Below are 27,665 nucleotides of genomic sequence, written 5' to 3'. Positions count from 1 at the left end.
AGAGAACAGATCTCCTCACTTAGGAACAAAGAATGATCAGGGAGGGTGGTAATGTTTGCATACCTTTGGAAGACGCTAAATAGGCTCTGTCGGGATGGGAGGAGGCTGGCAGGGTTCAGGATACCCTCACCTGCTCTGGGTCTCCGAGGCCAGCTCCTAGTGCCTGCCCATAGACACAGCAGTTCCTACAGCAGCTTGCCAAACCGTTAGGCAGGCCATTGCCACAACAAATCTCTGTGAATCAAAGCAGCCGCAGAAGAAGTGGCAGGAGAAGGTCAGCGATCTCATTAGAGCTGAGAGGCCCTGGCCCCCCAGCTACCGCAAGGTCCCAGCTTCACAGCTGCAGTGTATTTTGATACCTGGCCTCAAGCAGATTGCATAATTGCACCATGAGGTCACCATCTATCCCTCCTCCTTGATCCTCTCAGAGAACAGGAGGTGGGGAAAAGGAAAATCACATAAAAACAAACCCGGGTGCTCCAACAACCACCAGGCACAGCGACGCACTCCAGTTTCTGTGGAGAACAACAGACCTCATTTAACTCCAGAGATGCAATGCCTTTTTCTCCTTACAAAAAAATGCTTGTTCCCAGAGACACAAATAGCGGCTGTTTTCTGAACAATCATCCATGGAACAGCACAGCTTTCCATAGGATGATCAGCAGTATATGCAGTGTGGGCATACATTGTACCTTGACATTTTGTACTTGCGTTCAGAGCAACCAGGGGAAAGACAGCCTAATGCTATGCTGGTTTTGGGACACTCAGGTGAGAAAACCAGTTTATCCTTATTAGGCCAGAGTAACTGATGTAAGATTCCTATGTAAGGCAAATAATGAAGATGACCCAGCTCTGGGTATGGGGCTTTGCTGGCTAATTTGGCTTGCCTCTCTCCTGCAGAGAGAAATTGAGAGCACGAGTTAGAGATGGTCTTAATGGCCCTCTGAAAGGGTAACTCCCCCTGTCAGCCAGGGTGGGATTTTAGGAGGCTTACTGGCTAACTCAGCTCCCTAAAGGCTCATAGCTGAAATCTCAGGATGCTGGAAAGACAATGAAACATTCTTGCTCTTTTCCCCCATATCATAAATAGGCAGAAGTTTTAGTTCTCCTCTTTCAGTTCTTTAATTAAGAATGAGTTGGAGTCACCTACAAGGTGTCTTGCAAGTTACAGCTATGTAATTCTGTCTAAGTAGAGTTCTCTCTACTTACCCAGTTCTTTCTTTGATTTAGATTTTTCAGGCTAGAAATTAATATGATAAATAGTTTTTCTCTGGGCTTGGCAGCAGCCTGGTAGTCTATGGGTGTATTTGCTACCTGACAATTTCCCAGGTTGAACTTACCACCATAGGAGTAACCCTGGCATTCACCGATTATTCAGCAATTGGCAAGTAGAAGACACGCTTATGAAGGGGATAAAATATTGGTAGGAGCATCAAATACAGACAGAAATGCTCTCAAAGAGACCTAGGCCAAGGCATAGGACATTTCCAATTTTTTCTTTAATTTCACTGATATATTTATATCCAGGTGATTTTACTAGAAACTAGGTGCCAGGTCTTATTCTGAAGTCTTCTTCATCCTTCACTGCAGACCCACATTGCAATATTAATTTCCTCTTCTCATTTTGTTCTGAAAGGGACAAAAGCTAGATTGTTTTCCTATGAAAAATCCATCTAAACATGCAAATCCAGTTCTTGGAAAGACCCACTTAACTGTGCAATGTTCCCTTGGGGGCTATAACTATTACACTCATAAAGTAGAACTACATTAAGCAGAAACCTGTCACTAGTATCTCATAAATTTATCATGCTATGTTCGTGCAACAAATGCAAGTGAGACATGTCATTATGAGAGCAGTCTGAACACTGAGTTTTCTCTTTCAACCCAGCATTATCTTTTATGGCTAAGAAAACATACAATAGCTTAGATAACACCCACCAGGGAGTGCTAGAATTCACATCAACAACCAGCTTTTCTTGTGGTCTTTTCAGACTAATCCTTGCAGGGGAGAAAAAACCCAAGTGCTAACTCTTGTGACTGGACATGCAACAGACAGAGACTCTCCCAACACAGAGGCAAGTTGCCAGATCAGATATGATCCTACATCTATACAAAGCTGCTATCCCTATTCTAGAGTTTGAAGTTTTGTTGTTTGGTGGTTTTGTTTTCTTCAGCAAATACCCTCATTCAAACATACAAAAAAATGTAAAGCTTTAGAAAGAGAAACAAAGCCATCATTTAGAGTGTCTCCTCAGGCAAATAATCGTGAATATGATGGGACCATACTAAATAAAAGTAAGGCAGTGTAATGAAGAGTTCAAGATGCCATGGCCATTTGCTTCAGGGTTTTAATAGGTCAACATAGGTCTTTTTTTTTTTTCCTACTAGAGCAAGTTCTCATTAACGAAGTGTACACAACACAGCATAGAAGAAATTAACAGTAAACGATAGGGTTGGTGAGAACTAACAGGGGTGATGAGGAAGTTTCCGGAAGATCAATCTGGTTTTCATTTTCTATAAATCGAACAGGCTAAAGCAGCTCAAATTAAAGAGTAGAAAACATGGTCAGACTCTTTGAACTTCTTGGTAACCAGATGAAATAATATAACAAAACAAAGCACTGCAGTAAAAGTTTGCTTGTAGAGTTCAGTATAAAAGTCCATTGAGCAAGTCATGTCTGTTCACAGGAATCTGTAAAACTAGTGTTCCCAAATTAAGTTTATATATATATAACCTCCCAGAGAAGTGGGAGAAATTTAAATAATGAAATCCATATGCAGCTTAGGTGCCCGAAACCACTTTGTTTTGTTTAGAAAGTACCAGAAACAGAAGAAAAGGGAACTGAAAGGCGATCCCATGCAAAGTCTGCTGGCTACTTCCCAGGAAATAAATTTGGATCTTTAAAAACAAACAAAAACCACATATATGTGTAAACTGGCCTTGCAAATAAAAGAGAGCTGTTTGTGCTCCAGCTGCATGACCCTATTGTTTCATCCAGACACTTCAGATATTTCACATGTTGGAAGTCTATTGTAGAAACATATGGAGAAGGAAGCACTCCACACGTGAAAGCCAAAACCTGCAAATATTCCTTATTGCCACTAGCATACTGTGGAGTTGTTGCTGCAACTCTTTAGGAACTGGGTTGTTGTTTCACTAAATGTTACTAGCAGGTGAGAGGGCTTATGCAGAAGACATGGATAGTGATCCTTAAATGGCAAGCAAAGAAAAACCCTCTCCCTTTCATGCAATATTTTTAACTTAGCTCCTAAATAAGCCATTGCTATGGCTGAGGCTGGGCATACAGAGGTCTGTTAAGGCCTGGATGCACATCCTTAGTTTTGGATGGTATACAAACAGCAGCACTTTTCCCCACCTCGTTCCAGGATCCTCTCCTCTTGTGCACTCTGCAAAGGGAAATTTCCAAGACTCCACCTTTGCCAGGATTTCAGAGAGCAGAATGCTTGTAAATCTTACTTTACTGCCTACACATAAGGAGAGACCATGAGGGCACAGCAGGGAGGGTGTGGGAGAAAGCAGAAAAAAGTATTACAGATACTGCAGCCAGAGGTAAAACTAAGCACTGGGTTTGTTGTTATAGGGCCCTAACCAGTGAGCAGTTTATTTTTCCAAATAAATGTGCTTTGCAGACATCCTTTCTTCTTCCCCATTCAAGTTTCAACCAGGAAACCTGTAATAAGTTACTGTTGATTTTAGAGGCAAATCAAAGTGTTCAGCCTGCTAAGCTTGCATTTAAAGTTAGTCTTGATGAACAATTCCTTGGGGCCCTTGTATTCAAATAGTGAGGTCTTGGATTCACCTGAACTGCCCACCCATGCAGATCTATAACACAGATAGAAGGACAAAGGGATGGGCAGCCTGGGCGTCAAACCCCCATTCTAACAGTAAAGGCTCCAAATTTTAAGTCAAATCCAGAAAAAAAAAATCCTTTAATAAAAACTTAGAGAAAATTAATTCAAAACAGTGAAATATTTACTAAGCAAGACCAGGGGAGGGCTAGAGTTAAGTAGAACAAGTGGATTCAATCCCCTGTTGCTAATCCCAAATGAAGTACAGTACAGAGCAGGCACACCCTCCTTGGAAAGGCTGAGCTATCTGGGATCTGGATCAGGTTGGACTTTGAAAGGCATTTCATCCCAGATCTCCTGCATTCAGGAAGCTGTCCTTATTGGCATTCTTGGCACCTGAGTCCTACTATGGTCCTGCTACTCCTCAACACAATAATGAAACACTGTGGAAACAGATCAGTAAAAGATCAGTGAAATTCCAAAACTCCCTTCTTCAGAGCTGACAGTAGGTCTGAATGGAGGTTTGTACCAGCCCATTTTGTTTAGCTGGTTTGATGTTGCAACCTGGCTGCTAATATAAAGAAATGAGAAGAATGAAATACTAGATGAAAATGAGATAGCACAGCAGGTTATGGCTTGCATTTGGCAAATTTGCTTTTGTTTTGCCACTTTGAACACCACCCACCCCTGCTTTATATTGAAGCATAATGGTACTGCCTGTACTCCCCCAGGACTAAGGATTTCACATAATTTCATAGTTTCTTTAATTAGATATTTGTGAAACTCTGAAATCCTCTGATGAAAGGTGCTGTAAAAGTATTACCAACTCTTCTACCATGAAAGGACTCCACCCAAACCCAAATACAGATGTTGTACTCAATGTACGTCATTACTAAACCAAGCCAGCAGTACTTATGGCCTGATTTATATTCTCCTGAAGTCCCAGATGACTTCTGTGCACTCCAGTAAGGCCTCAAGAATTCTAGAAAGAAAATATAGGCAAATTAGCCTTTTTTCCTCTCTAAAAAGGAACCTCCTTTTCATTGCCAATTTCATGAGTGAGGATATTCAAAATGAACCATAAGGCCATTTGCTCCTGAGAACCTGTAAGAGGAATTAGAAGGTTCTTGCCATTGAGTCTGAGAACTAAGGCTGCCATTAAGGCTTTTCCCTACTTCTGTATAATTGTTCCACATATTATTGCAAGACCCCATAGTGCCCTGTCCCTGTTCTGCCTTCCTCTTGCTGGCAATTTGTACAAGTAGAAGAGGATTATTTTCCTACTTAGTACTTTCCACACTCAAGGAATTATCTAAACACCAAGTTTAATATTTATCATTTATTGTTATTTATAGACCTGAGATATCTGGTCTGAATAGACTGACCTTGTCATAATAATAGTGTGTAATGGAATGGGTTGCTATACCATATCTGATCTAGCTACACTACTGCTGGGTAGTCATTCTCTGGTACCAAACACATCACAAGTTCTCTATTTTTAAGAAGAAAGGCAGGAATAAAGAGGCTTGAACCTTTTACCACCATTCCTCATCTGTCATGCAAAGAAGCAGGTGGGAAGAATAGTAATTTCCTGGTTACCACAGGAAAGCTTGTTTGCTGGATCTTTTTAAACCAGTGCAACAGGATTGTTTGCTTCAGCCTACTTAGATAGTAAAGAAACAAATATGACTTCAGCATTTTCATCCCAAGGGTGGTTGTCAACTCTAGCGGTTCTGCACTCTTTTAGCTTCTTCTGCATAAAGATTACCAACATTGTTCCAGAAATCTTCTGCCACTGCCTTACTTCTCTTACCTTGGCTGTTGCTTCCATTGCTGCCCTTGGCAAACAAGAGAATTATGGTTCAGGGGTACAAAGAGAGAGTCCCATGTGCTGGGCAGGACCCGAGGCCAGCCTTGTCCATCTTCTCAGCTTTCAGCTTCTTCAGTGCTTCAGTAATTAGAATTATCAGGACTAAAACACTGTGGACATTATTGCTGCTTAGCGTGAAGCTAACAAGTGAGCGCCAGATTTACAACATTCTGGCCAGACAGAGAATTAAAAAAAAAGTTACAAATCATTGCCCAGTTCCAGGGATATGTACTCCAGGATCTTATTTCACCAGAGACTCCACGTGAACTTTAGCCTCTAGGAGAAATCTGCCTGCGTTTTTCTAATTGAAATACCAGTCAGACCAGTGGCGGGGTGCAAACTAACATACATGAAAAATAAAGGTTCAATGACCCAAATCAATTATGTTTTAAGGGCACTGCTCTGGAACTCAGTAGAAAATATTTTAAACAGGAAAACGAACTAAATAGGATCATTCATTGGACTGGCCTGAAAAGGAGGCAGAAATCTTGTAAACAAGAAGTTCAGTGCTAGCCAGTTTTAGGTACTAACTGTAGTGGATTAAAATAAACAAAACAAAAAACAACCCCAAGCCTAGATATTTCTTAGACTCGAATAATGTTTCAGCTTTCTGGGTACTGCAGTGAAAAGTGCAATAAAACAAAGCTATTCCCATGCTTTCCTTGAGCACAGGCAGTGTAACAGAGTTTACTTCCAGACATTAAAAAAAAGGTAGTTTATAGAAATCCTGGAACTGCACCGTTATGAAAGTAGAACAACCTGCAGGTCTTCTGTATAAAACAAAAATAGTAATTCAAAGCAAAAACAACTTCTGAAGATTAGAACCAGCTATGAAGGATGGATTTTTAAAGCACATACACACAATCTAGGAAGGATCTGCTTTACTGCTTCAGAATATATGGACGTTGCTGCTCCCCAAGCTGGCCAAACACCCAAACTCTCTGTACAGTAAATATCTGCCAAGGTACATTGTAAACACAATAGGATGCAGCTGTGGCAATTAATCAAGATATAAAGAAAATAGGAAAGACCTATATTTCTCCTCTCCTAAAGCACAGAGCACTTTCACAAACAGTGAAAAGATGAATCAGTATCAAGCTCATTGCCAACAAAACTTTCACATTCTTTGAAGGTGCCTTATTTGTCTTGACTGGCTTAATTTCTTGAGACAGAAAGACACCCTGGTGTGCATATACATTTCTTTACAGTGACCTATAAAACAAAAGCTACCTGGACCTAAAAATCACATTAAAGTGCTACTAAAATAGCCCACACACCTGGCAGCAGCTGGGATTGGAACCAGATGTGCAGGACATCTGGTAAAGAACAGGGCTGCGGCTAGCAGACACTAAGCCATTTGAGGGATGTAATACTTTTTCAGTCCAGCAGTTGTCCGGAAATCCTTGATAAAAGTTACGTATTTTGCCACCACTTTTCTTAGGCAGAGGTGGATTTCTAAACAGATCTATTCTGTGTCAATTTAAAACATTTAAGGTTTTCCGTACCCTTCCCCCCTAATCAGAAGTGCATATTTTGCTGCTCCAGTTGCATAACTTACTGATTCAGCTGCATGCTTGGTTGATCTGGTAGGAGACTAGTACAGTAGTTGAGATTCTGGATACATTGCCAATTGTGCAGTGTGCTTTGTTGATCAGAGCTGTAGAATTTAATAGCTGAAATTTCATACACTTTACTAATCAGGTCACATTCTTTGCTAATTGAGGTGCATATTTTAGTAGTTGATTTATTTTATTTTTTTTTTCACTCCTTCACTGATCTTGGGAAGGATCATGCTCCCTCTGAAACCAGCAGGAATTTTGCCATATTGCTCACTGGGAGCAGGACTATGTTTGTCACTGGAGGGTCTAGGATCGCTAAGATTTCTTCTCTTATAAGAATAAGAAAGGCTTGATTTTTTCTTTAAGCCACCAAGTGAACAGAATAATACTAGATGAAGGATGGCACTGACACAGAGACCTTCTCCATAGGAATTTGCTTAAACAGGTTCTATTTTATGGACATACAGAGACATAATTTTGACTCTGTTATTATTTCATCAGGCTTACATTCTTCCTTCAGGATAAACAAGCCACTTATCTGCACATCTTGTTCCATATGATACAGACACACAGGAGGAAACATCACATACCTTATCTTGAAATTTTCTTTCATTTGATCTAGCTCCTATTTTTACACTGCTGTAGTACTCACTGAAGGATTCCAGAGAGAGCTCTACTTTGCCACAAAATATGTTTCAAACATCCACACAACCTCACAGCATCCCAAAGTTCCTGAGCTTTGAGTGGCAGAGACCACCTTCCTGGATGAAAAGAATAATTCTGTTTCCTGACCCTCAAGGCAGACTTTGCCCTTGCCAAAGGAGTTTCTGTTCTGGTTTTATATTGTTAATTCTAAGCCAGAAGACAATTCGTTTCTCATAAATCTTTGCATATCTTTTTTCAACTGCTAACTAGAACTACATTTGAACCACCAACTTTGAGTGGGATGTATATTTTTTTACTAGCATAGCAACACTATCAAAATGTAGCCAAAAAAAAAGGATAAAAATAATGGAGCCTATGCAACATAGTGCAGTCCTTGATGAGTGAAGAGCAAGTGCAACTTAAAAAAAAAACCTTAAAAGAACCCGGGAGCAAGAGATGTACACACACGTCTATTTGCACACACAGATTTCACTGTCATGTTTAGAAAAGAAGCAATAGACAATGCCTATGTTTCTTTCTGCAAAAGACAGTGTCCAGTATGTTAAGAGACTATAGGTAACATATGATCTAAAGAGTAATTGACAGAAGTCAAGTCTGGGAAAGTATGCAGGAGGCTGCTGCTTTTTCATTACAGAGGCAGTTCATTTTCTGTAGTGCTGTTGGTCAGTACTTTAGTTCAGATACTGCCTGAGGGGAAATCAAACAGTTCTGATTTCAGAGGTAGAGAACAACAGAAGTTGTCTAGGAAACATAGTAAAAAGAAAAATTAAGCAAAAATAATACAGTTTGCTGATGTCCCACCAATGCCATTCACACCCAAAAGTATATCACACAGCTAATACTTGGTCCATCTAGTGACTGTACAGGCAAACTTAGAACACAACTAGCACAGGAAGGATGTAATAACTGAGGGCAGCAAGCAAGTTATGTATTTTAATAAGAGAAGTATGCAGCTGGATAAGGGTAAGCTTGCAGGTTCCACAATGAAATTCTGAGTTAAAAGAGACAGAAAAGACAAAACCCCACAACTATACAATTCAATAGGTTTAAGTGTGCACTTTTGTGAAGTTAATACTCAGTACTTCAGTGCCAGAAATGTGGCTTAATTCAGAAGTTCTTGCTATCTTCACTAAGATATCAGAGTGAGATAAACCATCTTCCTTGCAACCACAAAGTCAGTGCTGTGTTCGTATGTGCGGTGGCAGGGAGTTGGTGTAGCAGGCAGAATTACAATGCTGTTTTCCACCAGAGAAAACAACCCCCACCTTTGTTGTTTATATGTATATATGCACATAAGAAAAGACACAGATGTACAGAATATTATTTTCTTACACTGTAGTGGCTCGTGTTTTATAGATCTGAGAATCTCTACCAGAAGTGCAAATCTTGCTCCTGTCAGGGTCCACAGGAAAAGTCCCACTCACTTCAGCAGGACCAGGACTGTTCACCCTTCCCAAAGCACAGAGCAGCTGTTTGCTCTGTGACTGCTCCTAGTTTTGGGGTACTCTGTGCTTCTTTGCCTTTCCATCACTGCTCTGTTTTCCACAGTGCTTACCCAGTGACTCCCAGCCTGTGCAAGGTCCCCGTCAGCTGTTAGCTGTCATTTGCAGGGTTTAACCTGTTCTCCGTACTACAGACGAGGTGCACAAGACTGGAGAGCATGGGGACAGTAATACAGGGTGGTTTGTTTGGACTCCTTATGCCAGGCTGCTCCTTGCTAGGGCTGCCTTTGGGCAAGTGCTCCGATTTCCGCTGGAAATGCTGTTCTATCGGTTTCCAAGGGGCTTGCACCGGATTTCGGATATGGCTGTACTGGAGAGGGTGACCAGAGATAGGCTTCCGCAGCGTCGTGTCTCCTGGTGCCTTTCGGACTCCGAGGCGAGTCACCAGCCAGCCCTGGAGAGGCTCAGCCAAACCCCGCCGCAGGGCGGGCAGGGGCCGAGGGGAGCGAGGGGGCAGCCCCGCTGCATCCCTCCTCCCGGGAGCCGCGGCGCATCCTTCGTCCCGGCAGCGCGGCTGCAACCCCCGTCCCGGGACTCCCGGTGCTTCCCCTCTCCCCGGCGGATCCCCCTCCCCGCCGCACGCCGATCCCTTCCCGTCGAGTTTGCCGCTGTCCGCGCCGCGCTGGGGTGCCCGGTGCCGCGGGGGTTACCTTGCCTCCTGCCTCGCCGAGGCAGAGCGCGGCGGCCGCCGCCAGGACGAGCCCCGCGCCGGGGCAGCTCCGGAGCATGGCGCGGGGCGTTGCGCGGAGCCGAGCCGAGCTGTGCGCTGCCGAGCCGCGCCGTGCCGAGCCGTGCCCCGAGCCGAGCCGCTGACAGCGACCCCCCGAGCCCGGCCTCCCCGCCCCTCGCCCCCTCCCCCGGCCGCTCCCGGCCCCTGCCCTCCCCCGGGGGGTCACCTGCGGCGCGGAGCTCGGCGGGTCCCGGGAGAGGCGCCGTGGGGCTCCCCGGGGTGGTGGGGGGCGGAGGTGCCTGGTCAGAGCCCCCCGCTGCGGGCAGGGACAGAGCGGGGTAAGCGGGGCTGTGCCTTTTCCGAACTCGGCAGCCGCCGAGAACGGAGCAGCCCAGCGGGCCCCTGCGGAAAAAAGTTGGTCCTGCTGCATGGCGGGGAGGCGGAGGGGTCTGCGTCCGGCAGTTAGCGAGGGCAGCTGCCCCGGGCATTGAACCCGGCTGGTGCTCCGGTCAGTGGCCAGACCCTGGAGCCCAGTCGTGGGAGTGAATTATTAGAGGAATGGGAAACGGGAAGAGGGCTCAGGTCTTTCCAAGGAGGGCATGAAGCTAAGAATATTCCTGGGTGTCCTGGGGAGCCCAGAGTGAAGGAACTGCACAAAAATTAGCAGTAAGGGTATAACAGCCACTTAATCTTTCTGGAGATCATGGGAAGGCATGTGGCAGCCTTCTGGTTTTCCAGAAGAAACCCTCTCCTGTACCCCATCCAGTGCAAGGTGTATCAGGCAGTCCTGCAGTCCCCAGCAACCAAAAGAGTTACAATATTCTATTTTAAAAGTATGTGATAAAATACTGTGGGTTTACACTTGGAGCTGCTTTTCAGTAGCTCGGTTACCTCCTCACAGTAAGCAGCACAGGGAGCCTTCACAGATCCAGATCTAACTGTCTGACATAGGAAGGGAATCTGCCAAGCAGCAGGTTGCTGCAGGGTTTCTGACACCTTTCCCAGAAAATTCTTGTGCCTGCCACTACTGGAAAAGGGGCAATGAACCAGCCAGGCTGATGCGCTGCACTGGCATCCCAGTTCCTGAATTCCTCTTTCCCAAAAAGCAGAGATTAACCTGGTTTTCAGAGGACAAAGTAATCAATAGGAGAAAAAATGGGTAATACCTTCATCTGGTGTCCAAGTGGGTGCATATAATAAGCATGAAGTCGGAGGTCTGGTGTCGAAGAAAACCTTTATATATATATATATAATATATATGCATGAATATACTTTTTATTTGACTTTCCATATTGTCATTTCATTGTGTATATTGGAAGAAATGTCTTGAATTCATACTTTGTAATGAAAGCAGGAGAGGCTGGGCACAGGCATGGAGGCAGCAGCCTGGTGTTGAATGCATGCTGATGCTGTGTAATCCAGGGCTATTCACCTATTCTGTGGGTTTGATGTCCTGTCTATAGAAACTAAGGCTTGACTCCCAAAGAGGTGAAATAGATATCCATGTAACCCTTGCAGTGCTTGTGAGGTGAAGCTTCCTGTTATCCATTATTATAGAAACTGTGGGCACCTAGAAAAAAGTAACATGATTAGTCCAAGGCTGAGAGAGAATCAGGGACAAGGCTCCAACTGCTCACTGTCCTCTAGGACCACGCTGTTACTCTGGGAAGTTTGCATTTGCTAATGTAGAAATAGCCTTTCACTGGAAAGACACGTAATGAATATCTTGATAGCTTAATTTGGTTGTTTATTCTTCTTGCACTGAAGGCAGAAGATGCAAATAGTTCTTTGTGCAGCTGATTCTTATTTCACCCTTCTCTTTTCAGGGCAAATTCTGTGTAAATGCTGTTCCTAGGCTATGACCTTGTCAGTTATTTGCTGTGATTGCTCATGGTCAAATTTACATTTTGTTCCTCCTGGGTAATATTTGTTTGAGTTACCTGTCAACTGAGAAAGCACAGAATATGTAACTACATTATATCTATTCTGAACAAAAACATAACCCAGGATACTTGGCATCTATGGCAGGAGTACTTTTTTTTTTTTTTGAGAAGGAAGCAATTTTTCCAAGCAGAACACTCCTGCCTGAAGGGCAGTCTGGTCTGCAGCATAGTGCTGTGGTGCGTTGCTTTTCTCAACATTCACAGTTAAATCTCAGGGGGATGTCACCATAAATGTATGTTAAGCTTTGAAAAATCCCTAAACCAAAAAATCTATTTCTTTTGAACAAGGCTCAGTGTGACAGAAGTAAATACAGTGGTTCCATCTGTTGTTTTCTGTTGTTAATGCACAGTTGTTGAGGATGTAAGTCAAGGACTAGCTGGCTGGAAAGGGTATTCAGTGATTCTTTCTTCATTTGGACAGGTATGGAATAATAATATAAAAATTTCTAAATGAAGGACAGAGAGAGAACATGCCCAGGTCTAGCAATGCAGCTCTTTTGATATTTGGATTCCTTTCCAGGGGTCATCTGAGTGCAGGCACCTGTAATCCTTTCGTAGCAAAGAGGCTGATGTGTGGGCTGTGCTACCGTTCCAAGCTGTAGACCTTGAGCACATAGCACAGACAAATGTATGCTGATTTCTCATGTTTGTGTTTACTCTGTTCTTGGCCAAGCAAATTCCATCAATACATCTTTGTTCCCTTATGTCAGCATCCCTCTGCTAGCAGGACCTCTCCACATAACATTTCATCACTATGCCTTAGCAATGACTTAGCATCTAGCATTAAGGATCAAACTCACAGTAATCTGCTTGTATTTTCAGCTCAGATTGGTGACCCTTTCAAACTGTAGTTTTTATGAAGATTATGTTTTATATTTATGAGCTCCCTCTGTGAGCAGGCAGTGGGACGTTGCACAGGGACCGCCAACTTCCCACACCGGGCAGTAGGGAAGACTAGGTCCAAAAGGTGTCTAGCTGTCCGCTGAAAGCAACAGTCATGAAGCCAGGCTTGCAGAAGCAGGGCTTCTAATGCCCCTTCCAGGGAACATCTAGCTGGTGAGCTGGCTTCCCCTGGTGTCTGGCCTGGCTGCCCATTAGACAGCCATGCAAGGCAGCTGGAGGTAGTGATAGATTTACTGTAAGGATCAGGAAAAGACAGAAGGGTAAAAGAGACTTTGCTTTCTGCCTGCTCTTTATTCCATTTCTTACACTCTCTACAGCTCCACCTCTCAAGACAGTTGACACACAGCCCAGATCAGAGTTGTACCCCACTCCTACCACACATCAGGAAGGGGAGATGCAGTTGGAACTGTGCACATCCCAGAACAGACAAGGCCAAGCCTCTTCCAGTCACTGAGACATCTTTAAGAAGGTAAATGTTCTGTTCTCTCTGTTGGGGACCCTGTTGAAAAATTCAAGGTTTCCATGCTGTTTTAGCAAAGACTGGCTGATACTACGCACTGTACTGTGCCACTTTGGGGGCTCTTAAAATGCTGAAGCTACATTACATTTCAGTGGACCAGTGCCATTTATGAAGTTAGGGGATAGGATTAGTGTGTGTAATGGCAGCACTTTCTTAACCAGTAGCCCCAGGCTGGGAAAGTAATTTCCAGGGGAAAAAAAAAAAAAAACCAACCAAAAAAATAGAGTAGAAACTTAGTGCTTCCAGGCTGGCAGCAAAAATCATTTATTGTGGGAAAGCTAAGCTTGAAACCACTAAACCCCAGTAATTTCCATCCACTCTCTCTCTCACACACACAGAGGTACATGGAAAGAGATCTTTCTGAATTAATTTTCTTAAATATGTAAGGCATCCTGATACCAAAAGGAGCCCCCTGCACCCAGGGAGACTCTAGTGGAATGTTCCACAGACATGAATGCAGCTCGTAGCAGTTTTTGGTTTTCAAAACAGCTGGTGTGACCGAACTGAATCCAGCTTTAAACAGGAGGAGGGCATTGGCAAAATGCTTTCAGTAACGAGGCCTTAAATCTTAGTTCATTCTCTGTACATAAGAGCTCTCATCTGCAAACCTTCTGGTCACACAACGTGGCTTTTTATATTTCCCAGCTTTCTTTTATGTAGAGATTGATTAAAGCTATTCTGGGCTATGCTGTTATACCAGACATGCCACAGTTACATCTGAGCATCCCCTGTTTATAGCAATGAGTCACGAAAGTAACACTTTAAGTACTTATCCATGCTAGAACAGACATGCTAAAAACTGCTTAGATAGAATGCCATATAAATGTTTCACATATATAAATAACAATTATAAGTAAATAAAATATATAAAATATTAAGACAATCTTTCATAAAGCACATTTCTGATGACCTGAATTCTAGTTCTATGGTCTGTATTTAACACAAAAGTACTTTTTTTTCCTCAGTGGCTGTAAGAGGAGAGCTGGGTGCCTGAGCCTGGTTGCAGTCTGCCAGTAATAGAGCTATTTATATGTGGTTAGCACAGGTTTCTTTTTTAATGAAGTTTTTGCAGACTGAATGACACCAAATAATAGAAATATGTAAGCAGACAAACACGCAGTGAGCACAGGGAACTGGAACATAGTGTTTTCAGTGGTTAGAGAACAACTGCTAGAGAGTATTTCTGCTAAGGAAATATTTAGAAAAACATGTTTGTAGCTATAATAGCTGTAACTGGAAAGCACCACAGATTTGCACTGTGCAGAGAGTGCCACCCTCTGCTTATGCAGGGTATGGAGCCTTTCTCTTACCCAACTCTTCCTCTTTTGCTACTCCAGTTCTTTCTCACACATAGCTTACAAGAATACCCTGCAGGATGGGTAACTCTGCAAATGGTCTGTAATTCCCTGTTAATTTTAATTGTTAGCTCAGCTCTTTAACTTGGAATTATATGCCTCTTTTTTGTTGTTTTGTCAGAGCAAAGCTGAATAAATTTGCTTTCCCCTTTTAGGGGCAAGGCCCTGTGGGTTCTTGAAAAGACAATTCCTATTAAGGTCTGAAAGAGCTTACTTGGAGAGAAGGCAGCACGAAACCCCTGCACACAGCCTACTTACAGGGTGAAAGAATGCTGCAGCCAACTGTGGTTAAAGGACTCATTTGTGGTACTTTCTGATTTTTATATTGAAAGAATAAGAGTGCTTTGCAGGAGGAACTTGGATAGACTTTGGGATAAGCCATAGGCACATTCTCTGCCAGAGACAGAGACTGCAGTTTACACAAACAAAGTCTCCTACAAATTTACTGGAATCCCTGCACTTAAAGGCCTCATTTGTGTTAGTGTTTGACAATTTTTCTGCACTTCTAAACAACACCACATTCTCCTGTTGTGCTAAAACTTGTGTTACTGATGATAGATATCTTTCAGTATGAAGGATTCTCTTTCTCACTCAGGCAGCCTGTTTAAGCTTGTTGCAGCTTTGTGCCATGCTTGGGCAGTAGTTCTCAACAAGTGGTTATTCCTGTAGCTGGGGGGGGGCTTGGTGCCATGTGGCAGACTAATAAGTAAAAAAAGACATACTTTGGAACTTTACCCAAGCAATAAATAGTCCTAGAGAGATGGGATCAAAGTCAAGAAGCAAACATAGACAAGTACTCCAACTGAACAGCTGCATTAGTGACTCAACAGTTCTTGAGTTCTCTGTAAGAGGCTAAACTCCAACTTTTTATGTTCTTAAAAGAACACCAAAGCAATGGATTGAACGAAGATCAAGCATTCAAGTCTTCCTCACCATATGGTCCTTGACATCTTCTGTGGAGGAGTACCCAACAAAGATCACTACTAAAGAATTTGAAAGACTGATTCATACACGTGAGTTCTTGGGGATTCCTCTCAAATCTCATTCTGTTAACGTCCCTTTACTCAGCTCTCCTTTACCCATACAAATCCCACATACGATTTACAAGCTCAGTGCTGAACATGTACATCCAACCAAGGTCAAACTTCAGGCCACATTAGTACTGGGCCACAGCCTAGGATTGCCCACTCATACGGGCATCTGGCTCAGGTGGCAGAACAGAAGGAGGCTGCTGTTCTCTGGATCCAAGTATACTCTCCAGATACTTGTGCAGATCCCCTACTGGACTGTGCTTGTGGATCTGTGAACAGTAAAAGATGTTTACTTCAGCAGAGCCTCTAAGAAGATTGCACTGAGGCACACACTGCATAGTTCTTGACCGAACTCATTTAATCCCTATCTCTCATCATCGGGCTTGCTAGCTTCTCTCACGTCATGCATCTGCACTTGAAAACAGTCTTCTTCCTTAAGTACGTTGTAATGTTCTCTTCCAAATCATGCCTCAAGGGCTACCTCTGCTTAATGTGGGAGGAAAACACCCAGTTACTGTCACCAGCAATGTGCCAGGAGCTCCATTAACAGGTTTGCAATTTAAACAATTTAGACTTGCTGATGGCTTGGGTTTAGCTATCTTCCTGACCTGTTGAACAGCCTCATGTTTTCTAGAGAAACAGCTTCATGGCTTCATATTCATATTAAGGATGATTTGGATAGGTTGATAAGAGGAATACCTGGAAAAGCAAACTAGGTATGTTTACCTGGCAATTATATTTGGAGTGACAATATGATGACTTTTTTCTCTATGAAAATAAAAATGTTCAGTTTTCTGAGCTGGTGGGCAGCAATGTCACCTTCCACGTGTCTGGTTTTCCATGCCCATTTACTGAACAACATTCCAGTCCATATAGAGACTCTAGCAGGGTTAGGAGTAAAATCTACCCAACTGATAAAACTATTGAGCAACCCCCAAATAATCCCAGTGCAACAAAATAAACTACTGTACTAATGGAAGCATCTAGAAAATCATCATAAGCATAGGAGGAAGCAGTGGTGTGAAATACCACGCAGACCACCAGGTCCCAGTGCCCTGCAGAACTTCTGGGATGCCCCATGCCAGAAAGATGCTGAAAACTTTTAAGGACCTATTTATGAGGAAAGGTCCTTAAAACCTTTCCTCATAAAGGTTCCTCATAAAACCTTTCCTCATAAAGTGTTTCCTGCCGGGAACACTGCAAGCGTGTTAACAGGACGTGTCATTGAACCCCCCGACTAACCCAGCCAGTGGTAACCCTAATACAGGAACGTGAATGATCAAACAACGGAGGCTGCGCGGGCACATCGCTGTTACGCACAGGTGTAATTTCTAATATACACGCAGGCTAATTTTAACGTATGCCGGCTGCAAGTAAGCGCCCTCGGCTCGGCCCGGGCTCTGCCCGGCAGCACGATCCCCTCAGCGTACACACGGTCTCACCGCCGCGCCTGCCCCCCGCGCCGAGGGAGACCCGGCGGGTGCCGGGCGAGGTAAGGCGCTGCCCCTCCCTCCGCTCCCGGAAGGGTCCGTCCGGAAAAGCCGCCGTTTCTCCAGCGGGCGCAGCGGCACCGGCCGGCTCCTCGGCTGCATCAGGCCGCCAAGGCTCCCCGCCGAGGGGCGTGGGGCCCGACTGGGCGGTGGCGGTTCGGCCGCGGGGCTGAGGGGTCCGCGCCGCGTCCGGCCCTCGGCGGCGGCGCCCGGCTGGCGGGGGAGAGAGAACCGCGTTGCACCGCCACGCCCTCCCCTCCCCTTCCCGGCGGAGGCAACGCCACGTCTCGGGCAGGAGCCGGTGCCGGGCGGGCTGCCCCAGGTCTGCGGGGTCTCTCCGGGGAAGGGGCTGCGGGGCGCGGCGGCGGTCGAGGCGCGGTCCCCGCTGGGAGTGGTCTTGAGCGGCCCCGTGCTGCTTCAGGCCCGGGGGGTGCGTTCGGGGTCTGTTTTCCCTCGCTCCCAGCGGCCTGCCGGGGTGCGGGGACCCGCCGGTCCGGCCCGGCCCGGCTCTGCTCTGCTCTGTGGGCTTCCGCCCCGGGCCTTCGGGTCTCTTTGCCGGCGCCCCAGAGAGGCACCTGGCCCCTGCTCAGGGACCCCGGGGCTGTGTCTCGCCGGGCGGCTCCCCGGTCTGTGACTGGGTTCTCACGATTATTGGTGTTTTAAGCAAAAGGAGCTGTTTTCGTACAGTTCCTTTTCCTGTGAGGTTGTGGCTGGGTTCCCGTGGCATGCATACATTTATGTGCTCAGCACAGAGATACACAAGGACTCAGGCCAGAGTACTTTGACCTTAATATTTGTGAATGGGTTGTATAGGAGAAAGCTGTTCTTCATGACCCTGATTATAAAAAGGTGTTTTATGGCAAAGATAACACACCGTCTGATATTGGCTGGATTTTGCAAGGTGTGAGCAGTCCAAATTGTGCTTCCTTTTGTCTGTAATAACTCTTTGTGTCTTGTGTAGTATCTGCTTGTTGTACAATGGCTGTTCTGTAAGCTTTATTATACTGAAAAGCTTTTAAAATCAATAACAAATCTCAGTGAAGGTAGTAATCTTTTTTGTTTGGCTGAGGCTTCTCTTTTATAAGTGTGCTCAAGGTTTCTGGCTTCTTTTCAGCTCGCCTACATAAGGGTCACCTACATAATCATGGAGTCCTGTGTATCCTGAGCTGTTAGCAGCCTTAGTAATGGTTTGGAGATGAGTGGTGGTGGTGTTGGGTGACCAGGATAGTTTGGTAAAATAGTTACACAAGTACTTTCTGCAGATACAGAAGGAATGTTGTTGAAAATGTTTGTGTTCATGTAAAAATGCAGTTAAAATATTACTGACTTGACACTCCCCCCTTCCCTCCCCCTTTTTCTTAACTGGGGATTTCTGTTCCGTTAGTAAACAGGAACCATAGCATCTTGTAATCTGAATTAAGCTAGCAGTAACTAGCTGAACAGAATTTGAGTACTTGAAGTGACTATGTACAGCAGCTTCTGTCACATTCTGTTAGTTGGCTGGGCTATACCCAAAGGTAACATCTGAATGTCTGGAGAGTCTTTTGCAAAGTCTACAGGCTGTGTTTGGAAATCTTCCTCTTGACTGGCTGCAGGAGAAGGCAGTGTTGAACTGCAGCCCAGGACCTGTTCTGACTGCCAGTACATGCTGGAATCAGTAGAGCCATTCTGTACTGTGGTACATACTCATTGCTCTGCAGACAAGTTAATGATGTAATTTAATTTAAAAAAATAATCTGAATTCCATACTGCATTGTAACTAAGGTGATTGAAACTGAAGTCAGAGTAGGGCCTTGAAATAACATACGTGGTGTGGAAGTCCAGGCTCTTAATTTACGGAGCAAAATGCTACTCTGAATACTGGCTCCCTTATTAAAGCAGAGGTCAAAGGGGCATTTCCATTAAGAGACTGATTTTAAACCAGTTGTCTCACTGGTTATCTTGTTGCATCATTATCTCACATATTATCTTGTTGCATCATTATACTGGTGTATCAGTGCTACTTAAGAAAAGTTGTTAAACAGATCACTCCGTCTTCACAAAAGCTGGATACTTGGTTGTATTTAATTGTCTCTGTTACTATCCCATGTCCTGGTTTAGTATGTTGACGTTGGGCTGGTGCATAATCTGTGAGCATGACTTTCTTTTTAACTGGTATCTTCCAAGCTCAAAGAAATGTTTGTATATTTACTACATTTTGGTTCTAGAGGATGCAGCTCCTTGGTGATGACAGCTTTGGCTGTGAGCTATTTTCATGATCTCATGGAATTATCAGTTGCCTGCTGCACACCAACAGCTGTGAAGCTTAGAGCTGTACCTCTGGGTAACATCTTGATGCTGTTGTTGCAGATGGAGAGAAACAGGACTTGGTAGTTCAGTTGGAAGCAAATTATTCAGAAGAACTTTCCAGAGATCTGGATCGTTTTTACCATGGACTCCTCATCTGTCCAGCAGGATGTTCATTTGGAGAGCAGAAGCAGTAATGGGGCCCCTAGCAGCTCTGAGGAACTTTTGGATTGTAAAGCCAAGTCAGATTTGCCAGTTACAGCAGATGAAATTAACAGTAAGTTACGTCATATGTATCAAATAACTTCCTAGTCTTACCTACAGTCATATGTTTTGTTGTTCAGCTGATGCTGAAAGATGTTTGTTTCCTTGAGGTCAGGAATTTCTTGTACAGCGCTCTTAAGCACGTTTGGTGAAGGCTATGGCTCTATCTATGGGAAAACTGTCTTTTGTTTTAAAACTTAATCTTTCAAAACGAAACTGTTAAGTACTGTTGGCTGCCATTTGAGTGTGTGTTGTACAGCGTGTTACTCTGTTTTCCGAGAGTGTTTCCAGGAGCATATACTTGAAATTCTCTAGAACTAACAGTTGTGAAATGGTTGTTATGGAGTAAGCTCATGATTGGAGTACTTTGTTCTGGCAAAAGAAAATTTCCTAATAAACTAAATTGATTAGGCAAAACCCAAAGTGTACTTAAGAAGTCTCCCTAAACTTCCATGTGTGGAAGAAAGATGCTGGCAGGTACTCCCCACATTATCTCAAAATAACTTTTATACGTAGACTAGCTCTGTAATAATTATGCAGGTGTTTACAAAACACTTCAGAGGACACTGATCTGGGTAAATTATAGAGCCAGACTTAGGCTGGAAGGGATCTGTGTGCATTATTTAGTCCAACCTCAGGCACAGAGCAGACCTAGTTTTGAAGCTGGATGAAGTTGCTCAGGGCTTTGGCCTGTTGAATTCAACAGCCTTTCTACCCATTCCAGTACTTAGCTGCTTTCATTGTGAAAATCTTTTCTTTGCATTGAATTGAGACCTCCATGTCTCCACTGCAGGTATGTAAGGATACGGTGGTATATGGGTGGAGGGGGTATTTATGTTGCGGCTGCCTAGATACACAAAAGTACAGAGGCTCCATATATAAAAGGAGGGGATCATGTGATAAAGTTGTTAGTCCTCCACCCTCCTCTTGTACCACAGATTTGTCATCTTGTCACAGGTAAGAAAGTAGAGGCCAAAGACTTTATTTGCATTTCTTACATTGCCCATTATCGGTCTAGCAGTGTGTAGTTATATGATGATTCATTCATCTTTTATGAGGTTGGAGATAATGCATTCCTGTTTTCTCCTGTGCTGGACATCATCCAAACACTTGAATTGTGGCTTACAAATAGGTAGTTTGTCTTTTTACTGTTTTCAATCTAATTGCATCTCCTCCTCCACTGTTCTAAAAAGACTGCAGCTGTATTGACACTTCTGCAATTAAATTACTTTACTTCAAGGCAGCATTTAGATTCTGAGTGTCTCATAGCCTAAGGAAGTTGCCAGGAAACCATTTTTCCAGCATTTTGCTCCAGCATCACTTTTGTATATGTACACCACTTACAGTTGTGAAAACAAAAATGTAAATAAAGTATAAACCTGATGCAGTGTTAGCTGCAGCTTCTGAAAGATGGGCAGAAACAATATTTCTGAATGTGTGAGGTATCTTCTTATGTTGGCTTCTTGTGGCTATTCTTAGCACTGATACCTATTTTTAAATTTACTTTTGACAGTCTTTTGGTTTTAAAATGCCTTAAATTCTGACTTAAGTTAGTTATTAAAAAGATGGGTCTGTCCTCATTTGTATCCTTGTTGCACCAATTCCTTCCATTGTGCCTGCAGGTGTTTTTGTGACCACATGGTGAACTAAATCAGAGAACTGATTTGAGCTAAAATGGCCTGAAAATGTTCTCTGCATAACAGATAAGATGCTCAAAAGTGCTTTAATTGAAATCTCAGAGAGCTGATGAGATTTGCCAGCGTGAGGCTGGGAACTTTTTATTTTTACCCACGTTCGGTTTCCTCGTTCCCTTTTCTCTGAGCTGGTTCACTGTACAGACATCTGTGCTGGCTTAAGGGAGGATGCACTGCAGAGGTGGGAACAAATGGTTAGGGATGGAAATGTATCTTTTCTTTTTTAAACCAAGTGAAATTTGACTGCACTTAAAAGGAAACCTTTTGCTTTCTTCAGTAACAAAAGGGAAAACAATTAAGAAGCCCTACCTTCCTCCTGGTACCTTTTTTTCCATACAGCTTATTTAATTCCAGGTTGCACTTTAATGTTCTCCACATACATGAAGATTAATAGCTTTATTTTTTAATTATTCTGCTTTCAGGAGTTTGTAGTGAAAAATTGTGTGGAGAGTGGAAAATCCAGTAGTAATATGTTAATGGGCTGATCTAAATCAATAATTAAAATTTTACTGAATGAATTGTAACTGACTTCCTGGCTACAAAGTATTTCTGCATACGAATCTTAGAAACATTTAGTTTTGGGAGGATTGGAGGCTTAGAGTTTTGGAGCCCCATATCCTGGGTTGCATCAAAAGGAGCGTGACCAGCAGGTCGAAGAAGGTGATCCTGTCTGCTCTTGTGAGAGCTCACTTGGAGTATTGTGTACAGTTCTGGTGTCCTCAACATAAAAAGGACATGGAACTGTTGGAACAAGTCCAGAGGAGGGCCACAAGGATGATCAGGGGACTGGAGCACCTCCCGTATGAACATAGGCTGAGAAAGTTGGGGCTGTTCAGCCTTTAGAAGAGAAGGCTGCGTGGAGACCTCATAGCAGCTTTCCAGTATCTGAAGGGGGGCTATAGGGATGCTGGGGATGGACTCTTCATTAGGGACTGTAGAGACAGGACAAGGGGTAACGGGTTAAAACTTAAACAGGGGAAGTTCAAATTGGATATAAGGAAGAAATTCTTTACTGTTAGGATGGTGAGGCACTGAAATGGGTTGCCCAGGGACGTTGTGAATGCTCCATCCCTGGCGGTTTTCAAGGCCAGGTTGGAGAAAGCCTTGGGTGGCATGGTTTAGTGTGAGGTGTCCCCTGCCCATGGCGGGGGGGTTGGAACTAGGTGATGGAACTTTCCAACACTAACTATTCTATAATTCTGGGATCTGTTTCTCAGTTCTGGCTTGTTGTTTGTTTTTTTTTTTATGTCCTTCCCCCCCCAACTTCTTTGAGCAGGCTTAAAAAAACCTAAAGTGCTTATTCAAGTCTGTAGCACTGATAGGAGGAAAAAATAGAAGGAGGAAATTTGTTTTTTCTGCTTGCAAATACTTTGTGATCATAATGTTAAATATTTTTTTATCAACTTTGGGAAACAGTAATGAAATCTTCCATATTATTCCAATGCATTCCAGTTACTCCAGTGATACATGATGTGGGAATGAAAGGCAGTGACTATTTTGGTACTCTGCTTATTTGAGATCTATGATAATGCCTTTAAAGTTAGATATACGGTTTTGTTACAGCAGCAGTTTCCTAAATGTAAGTAGTCCCCAGCCAAGTGAAGTAGAAGAGTATGAGAGCTCCAAAATACAACTGGTTTTGAAGATGCATTTTTCCTGATGAAAAATAAAATCAAATATTAGTAAGTGGGGATAAAATTGGCATTAAAGTGGTTCTTTAATTGCCTTTTAATTGGTAGATTTATTGTTTTCCTACCTGAGAGCTTTGCTGCTGTGCATTTCATCAAGATGCCCTATTTGAAAACATGCAAACTTCGTTTAAAATTGAGGAACTCTGCTTGGCCCAGGCTGGAAGTGGGATGGTGAATGCTTTCTCCCCAGTGCCCAGCAGCATACCAAATAGCTGAATCATTCAGCAGAGGCCCACAGTTGCTGAGTCTTATTTGTAGTAGGGTGCCACTCAGTGTGACACAGATCACATTACTTACACTTGGTGTTTCATCCTTCTAAACCTAATAAGATTTAAAAACCCATGTGAGGTTTTGAAGATACTTAATGATCATTTTTGAGATTCTGCTTGAAGGTAATGTAGTAAAGCAGGTGAATGGTACTCCTGGTCTTTTAAAATGAAGAATCAGAAGTTCTTTATGAAGTTTCTCCTGCAGTTGCTGCTAGCAATTTCCATATTCTTACAGACTGAAGGCAACAGTGGTAGCATTGTATTTGGGTGGAGGTGTGCAGATAAATGGGGTAGCGTAAAGTAGCTCAGTGAAACTTTCTTTTCCAGCTACCAGTGTTAACATCAATGAAGTGCCAGATGAAGAGGGAAGTCTGGAGATAAACTGCAAAGTGGATGCCTGCCAGAATGGGCCAGAGTCGCTCTTCCCTGACTCTCCTGTGTCTTTTGACCCCACCAGCAGTGCACAGGGTCAAGAGTCATCCCCAGGTGTGACTGGTTTCCATGGCAGCCTAAGGAAGTCTCAGGGAACTAGTGCTGAGGGCATAGTTCTTAGAAAAGAAGCTTTGCAGTCTCTCAAACTAAGTCTTCCCATGCAAGAAACTGAATTGTGTAAGCATCTGTTTATGGTGGTGCCCCTGCTTTCTCTTGCTGCATAAAGCTTTTTACTCTGAGCCTGCCTCTAGACGTCTGTAACATCATTTAAGCTTGGACTAAACTTCGTTTTTGCAGTAAGCTTTCACTTTGAACTAAAATTCATTTTCTTTCAGTAAACCACCCTCTGCTGCAGCTAAGGCACGTGCCATGCTGTTTAAAAACTGTTCTTATGCTGGAGGGGAATTTATGTTTTCTGGGGCTTAAGCTATTCTAATCCTCTTGATTATTAGGAGTAACAAAATAACCAACAACACACACACCATCAGAACCAGGTGGTTTTAAGCTAAGTAATAAAGGAGGGAAGAGAAAAGCAATATAAAGGGGAGAAAAGGGAGAAGCCTTTATATTAAGGTGCCTATTGCTGCAGGAGTTTTCTGAAGTAAGATTTTTAAAAGAAGCCTTAACTACCAGAAAAGTTTAATGTGAGTTATCAAAGAGTAAGAAAATGTATCTAGGGAACATCTTTCTCTGACCTGTAGGGAGTTAGTAGACTGTGTAGGTCTTGCTTAGTTTTATAATTTTAGTACTGTCAAAAGTGCAGGACAGGTGAGATTAAATGACAGCTGTAGTTATGTTCTTGCTGTTTAATCTCTTGTCATATGTAGATGTAGAACACACAGCATTTACAAACAGAGCAAGGGAAACACACAGCCTTCATCAGTGCTTACACAAGGATTTATTAGAAGAGGCCATTCTGAGGTGCATGCCAATGGGCTTTCCTGCATTCCTTGCTTAAGCATGAAGCATGTTGCTGATGGTAGAAGGGGCTTTTTCCTTTTGCATCAAATTTGCCTGTGTTGGAATTTTCTCTTTTATTGTAAAGATCCTTTTCACTTCCAGGCTCAGTAGAGTCTTCACTCCCATTGGAGAAAGAAGAGCAAATAAGACTTCAAGCAAGAAGACGGCTAGAAGAACAGCTCAAACAATACAGAGTGAAGAGACATCAAGAAAGAGTGAGTACTGCACAGCAGATCTAGATTCAGTGTTAGGAAGGTTGAAAACGTTATCATTTCTGTGCTCTGAAGTACTGTTTTCTTTGCTTTATATACTCAGTGGTTTTCTCAAATGTGAGAAAACATTTTTTTCCTTCCGGACATGCAACCTCATCAGTAATGTACCATTTTGTGCTACTTAAAAATGCACAAAACGGTACATTTGTGGAGGTTGAGGGGATGAACCAAACCTAAAACTTAAGTAACCCAGATGTTCAATTTTCCTGTCATTTTCAGTTAGCTTTTGGAGTTTACCTTGATTGTTTTCAACATGCATATACTGAATCTTGCTTGATTGTTGATGTAATTTACCTTGTTTATGAAATTATGCATGTATTTAATAATGTAGGAGTTTATGAAATAAACAGTAATTTAGCGCTTTACATATTTTGCTGTTGAACTAAAGTATATAATGCTAGTTCGATGGTTATGTTCTGGAATTTATCATTGACTCTCTGCTTCTTTTAGTCGAATCAGTCTACACTGAAAAACCGGCCCTCCAGCACCCTAGATCCTGAGCTGATGTTAAATCCAGAAATTTTGCCAAGAGCTAGCACTGTAGCAATGACAAAAGAATACTCCTTTTTGCGGACCAGTGTCCCCAGGGGGCCAAAACTGGGCAGCCTGGGACTTCCAGCATCCTCAAAAGAGAGAAGAAGTTCAAAATGTAAGGCCAGTAAGATCCGGTCCTTGGCTGACTACAGAACTGAAGATTCAGGCTCTAGAAACGCTACTGAGAATTTTGTGGCTACTGATTTATCTGGTGGGACTCTGAAGCAAAGCAGAAGCGGTCCAGCATCAGTTGTGTCTGAGATTAGTCTACCTTCTGACACAGATGATCGAATAGATAATTCCTCCTTGGCAGAAGATAGTGTTTCAGAGGTTGATGGGAGTGAAGTGGGAATGAGGCTGGATGGAAATGAGAGTGACAGCTCTACCTACAGCGGTGTGTCAGGAAAAGGGCTGTATAACAGTTTACAGAATGCAGAAGGCAAACAGGGTATTCCATATACAGTGAATGGTCAGAAGATACATCCTGATGCAATGGGGCAGTTTCCTTCCATCAGTGAGGTGCTACAGGCTGCAGCAGTGGAGCATCAAGCCCAAGAGCAAGAAATTAATGGGGAAGCACGGAGTAGGAGAGACAGTATTTCTAGCAGGTAAGAAAGATCACCATACAGCAAGGCCATTGTTAGGCATTATACTCTCTTCAGGCAGCCTGTTACTCTTCTGCTAACTTTGGATCCAGGTTTAACTTACATTCATTGTGATAAAATCTGTTCTTAACTTAGGGATCCTAAAAGAAACTGAAAGGTCACCTCACTTGAGTACCTAAGTGTATCTTTAGAGAAAGATCTTTTTGCCACTGACTGTGTTTTAAATGCACTGCTAGCAATTGCTAATGTCTGTATTTACTTGTGAAGTAGGCATTCATTCACTGTATCCCTGATGTGGCATTGGTGTTTAAAGTCTGATTATGCAGACTTAACTGTCTCAGTGATATTTAATAGCATCCTGTTCCTGATCTACACACATCTTTCAGACCTCAGATAGTTATGAAATGCTGAGAGTCTTGTCCTAGATGCTCTTACCCTCTTCAGCGTTTAGAATGAGATGTACTTAATCTCACAAGCTTTTGTGTAGATGGTAGGTATTAAACTGTGATTCAGCAAGCAAGTGGACAACTGCTGAAGCCCTTATCAATTGTCTATAGCTGCCTGCTTTATACATGCTAATTTTGAAATTATTTTTTTTTTCTGCATTGGAATAAAGCATAATGGCCTGAGATGTTAATGTGAAATCTGTTGTTGACAGTTATTCCAGCTTAGACTTAATTCTTACTGTAATGAGAGATCTTTTTCTCTAGATTCCTTGGCTGTACATCAGGAAAGGACCATAAGGAATCCCTACTAAATACCTGTTCTTCCTTCATTTGCAGCAGCTGTTGGTATTTCTCAGGCACTTTCACATTAAAGCCAGCAATTGCAGACAATAGTTGTGGAGGATTTGTGCCCCCATGATGTCCATTTGTCTGCTTATAATGGGGTGTGCAGTTAGAAAATATAATGAAGTCAACCATTGCACTTCTGTAAAATAACAAATATATGGGTGCTACACTAGATTCTAGTTGCTGTGAATGTAAGAAACTAATGTATAAAATCTTAGCATGAATATAACTTCTTTATCTCTTTGGATGGTAATGAAGTTTGTTTTGCTGTATTCTGGATCCATCATAGAGCCAGAAAAAAATGTCCTAATTTGTAGGTCACATGTGGGTTTTAAGTACCTTTTAATTTCGGCTTCATTTCAAGCAGATGAGTGTTGTATTCTAACCCTTTAACTGTGTATGTGCTGTCTCTGTCTCCAGTGTTTCTATGGAAAGCTCTGTCACGGGAGCTCATGATGAAATGTTGCAGGTTCTGAAGGAGAAGATGAGACTTGAAGGGCAACTAGAAGCACTCTCACTAGAAGCTAATCAGGTAGAAAATGAATTTGA

General features: G+C 43.0%; 3 protein-coding genes across 6 annotated transcripts in view; 2 read left to right on the top strand and 1 right to left on the bottom strand.

Moving 5' to 3' along the window:
• Nucleotides 1-5,308, top strand: part of CHFR (checkpoint with forkhead and ring finger domains) — a 57,481-nt gene extending 52,173 nt beyond the window's left edge. Inside the window, exon 24 of the mRNA XM_062631512.1 lies at nucleotides 1,992-5,308. The gene's annotated coding sequence lies outside the window, so the exon portion shown is untranslated. The remainder of the gene's footprint in view (nucleotides 1-1,991) is intronic.
• Nucleotides 1-10,506, bottom strand: part of LOC134170311 (uncharacterized) — a 34,666-nt gene extending 24,160 nt beyond the window's left edge. The window contains exon 1 of the mRNA XM_062631631.1: nucleotides 10,057-10,506. Within this exon, the coding sequence (XP_062487615.1) occupies nucleotides 10,057-10,506 (450 nt within the window). The remainder of the gene's footprint in view (nucleotides 1-10,056) is intronic.
• A 6,810-nt stretch (nucleotides 10,507-17,316) lies between these two features.
• The window catches only part of GOLGA3 (golgin A3), a 30,563-nt gene continuing 20,214 nt past the window's right edge, over nucleotides 17,317-27,665 (top strand). The window contains exons 1-6 of one of the 4 annotated variants that reach the window (XM_062631506.1): nucleotides 17,317-17,640; nucleotides 19,526-19,881; nucleotides 23,850-24,131; nucleotides 25,017-25,129; nucleotides 25,637-26,328; nucleotides 27,537-27,648. In XM_062631506.1, the coding sequence (XP_062487490.1) occupies nucleotides 19,749-19,881; nucleotides 23,850-24,131; nucleotides 25,017-25,129; nucleotides 25,637-26,328; nucleotides 27,537-27,648 (1,332 nt within the window). In that variant the 5' untranslated portion in view covers nucleotides 17,317-17,640; nucleotides 19,526-19,748. Of the gene's footprint in view, nucleotides 17,641-19,525; nucleotides 19,882-23,849; nucleotides 24,132-25,016; nucleotides 25,130-25,636; nucleotides 26,329-27,536; nucleotides 27,649-27,665 lie in introns of those variants that run through there. The other 3 variants (XM_062631508.1, XM_062631507.1, XM_062631509.1) reach the window with 3 other exon arrangements.

The sequence above is a fragment of the Pezoporus occidentalis genome, unplaced genomic scaffold (genome assembly GCF_034315485.1).
Source record: "Pezoporus occidentalis ecotype Australia unplaced genomic scaffold, CSIRO_AGI_Poc_V1 ctg37, whole genome shotgun sequence".
Taxonomy (NCBI): domain Eukaryota; kingdom Metazoa; phylum Chordata; class Aves; order Psittaciformes; family Psittacidae; genus Pezoporus; species Pezoporus occidentalis.
This window is presented reverse-complemented; position numbering and strand designations above follow the sequence as displayed.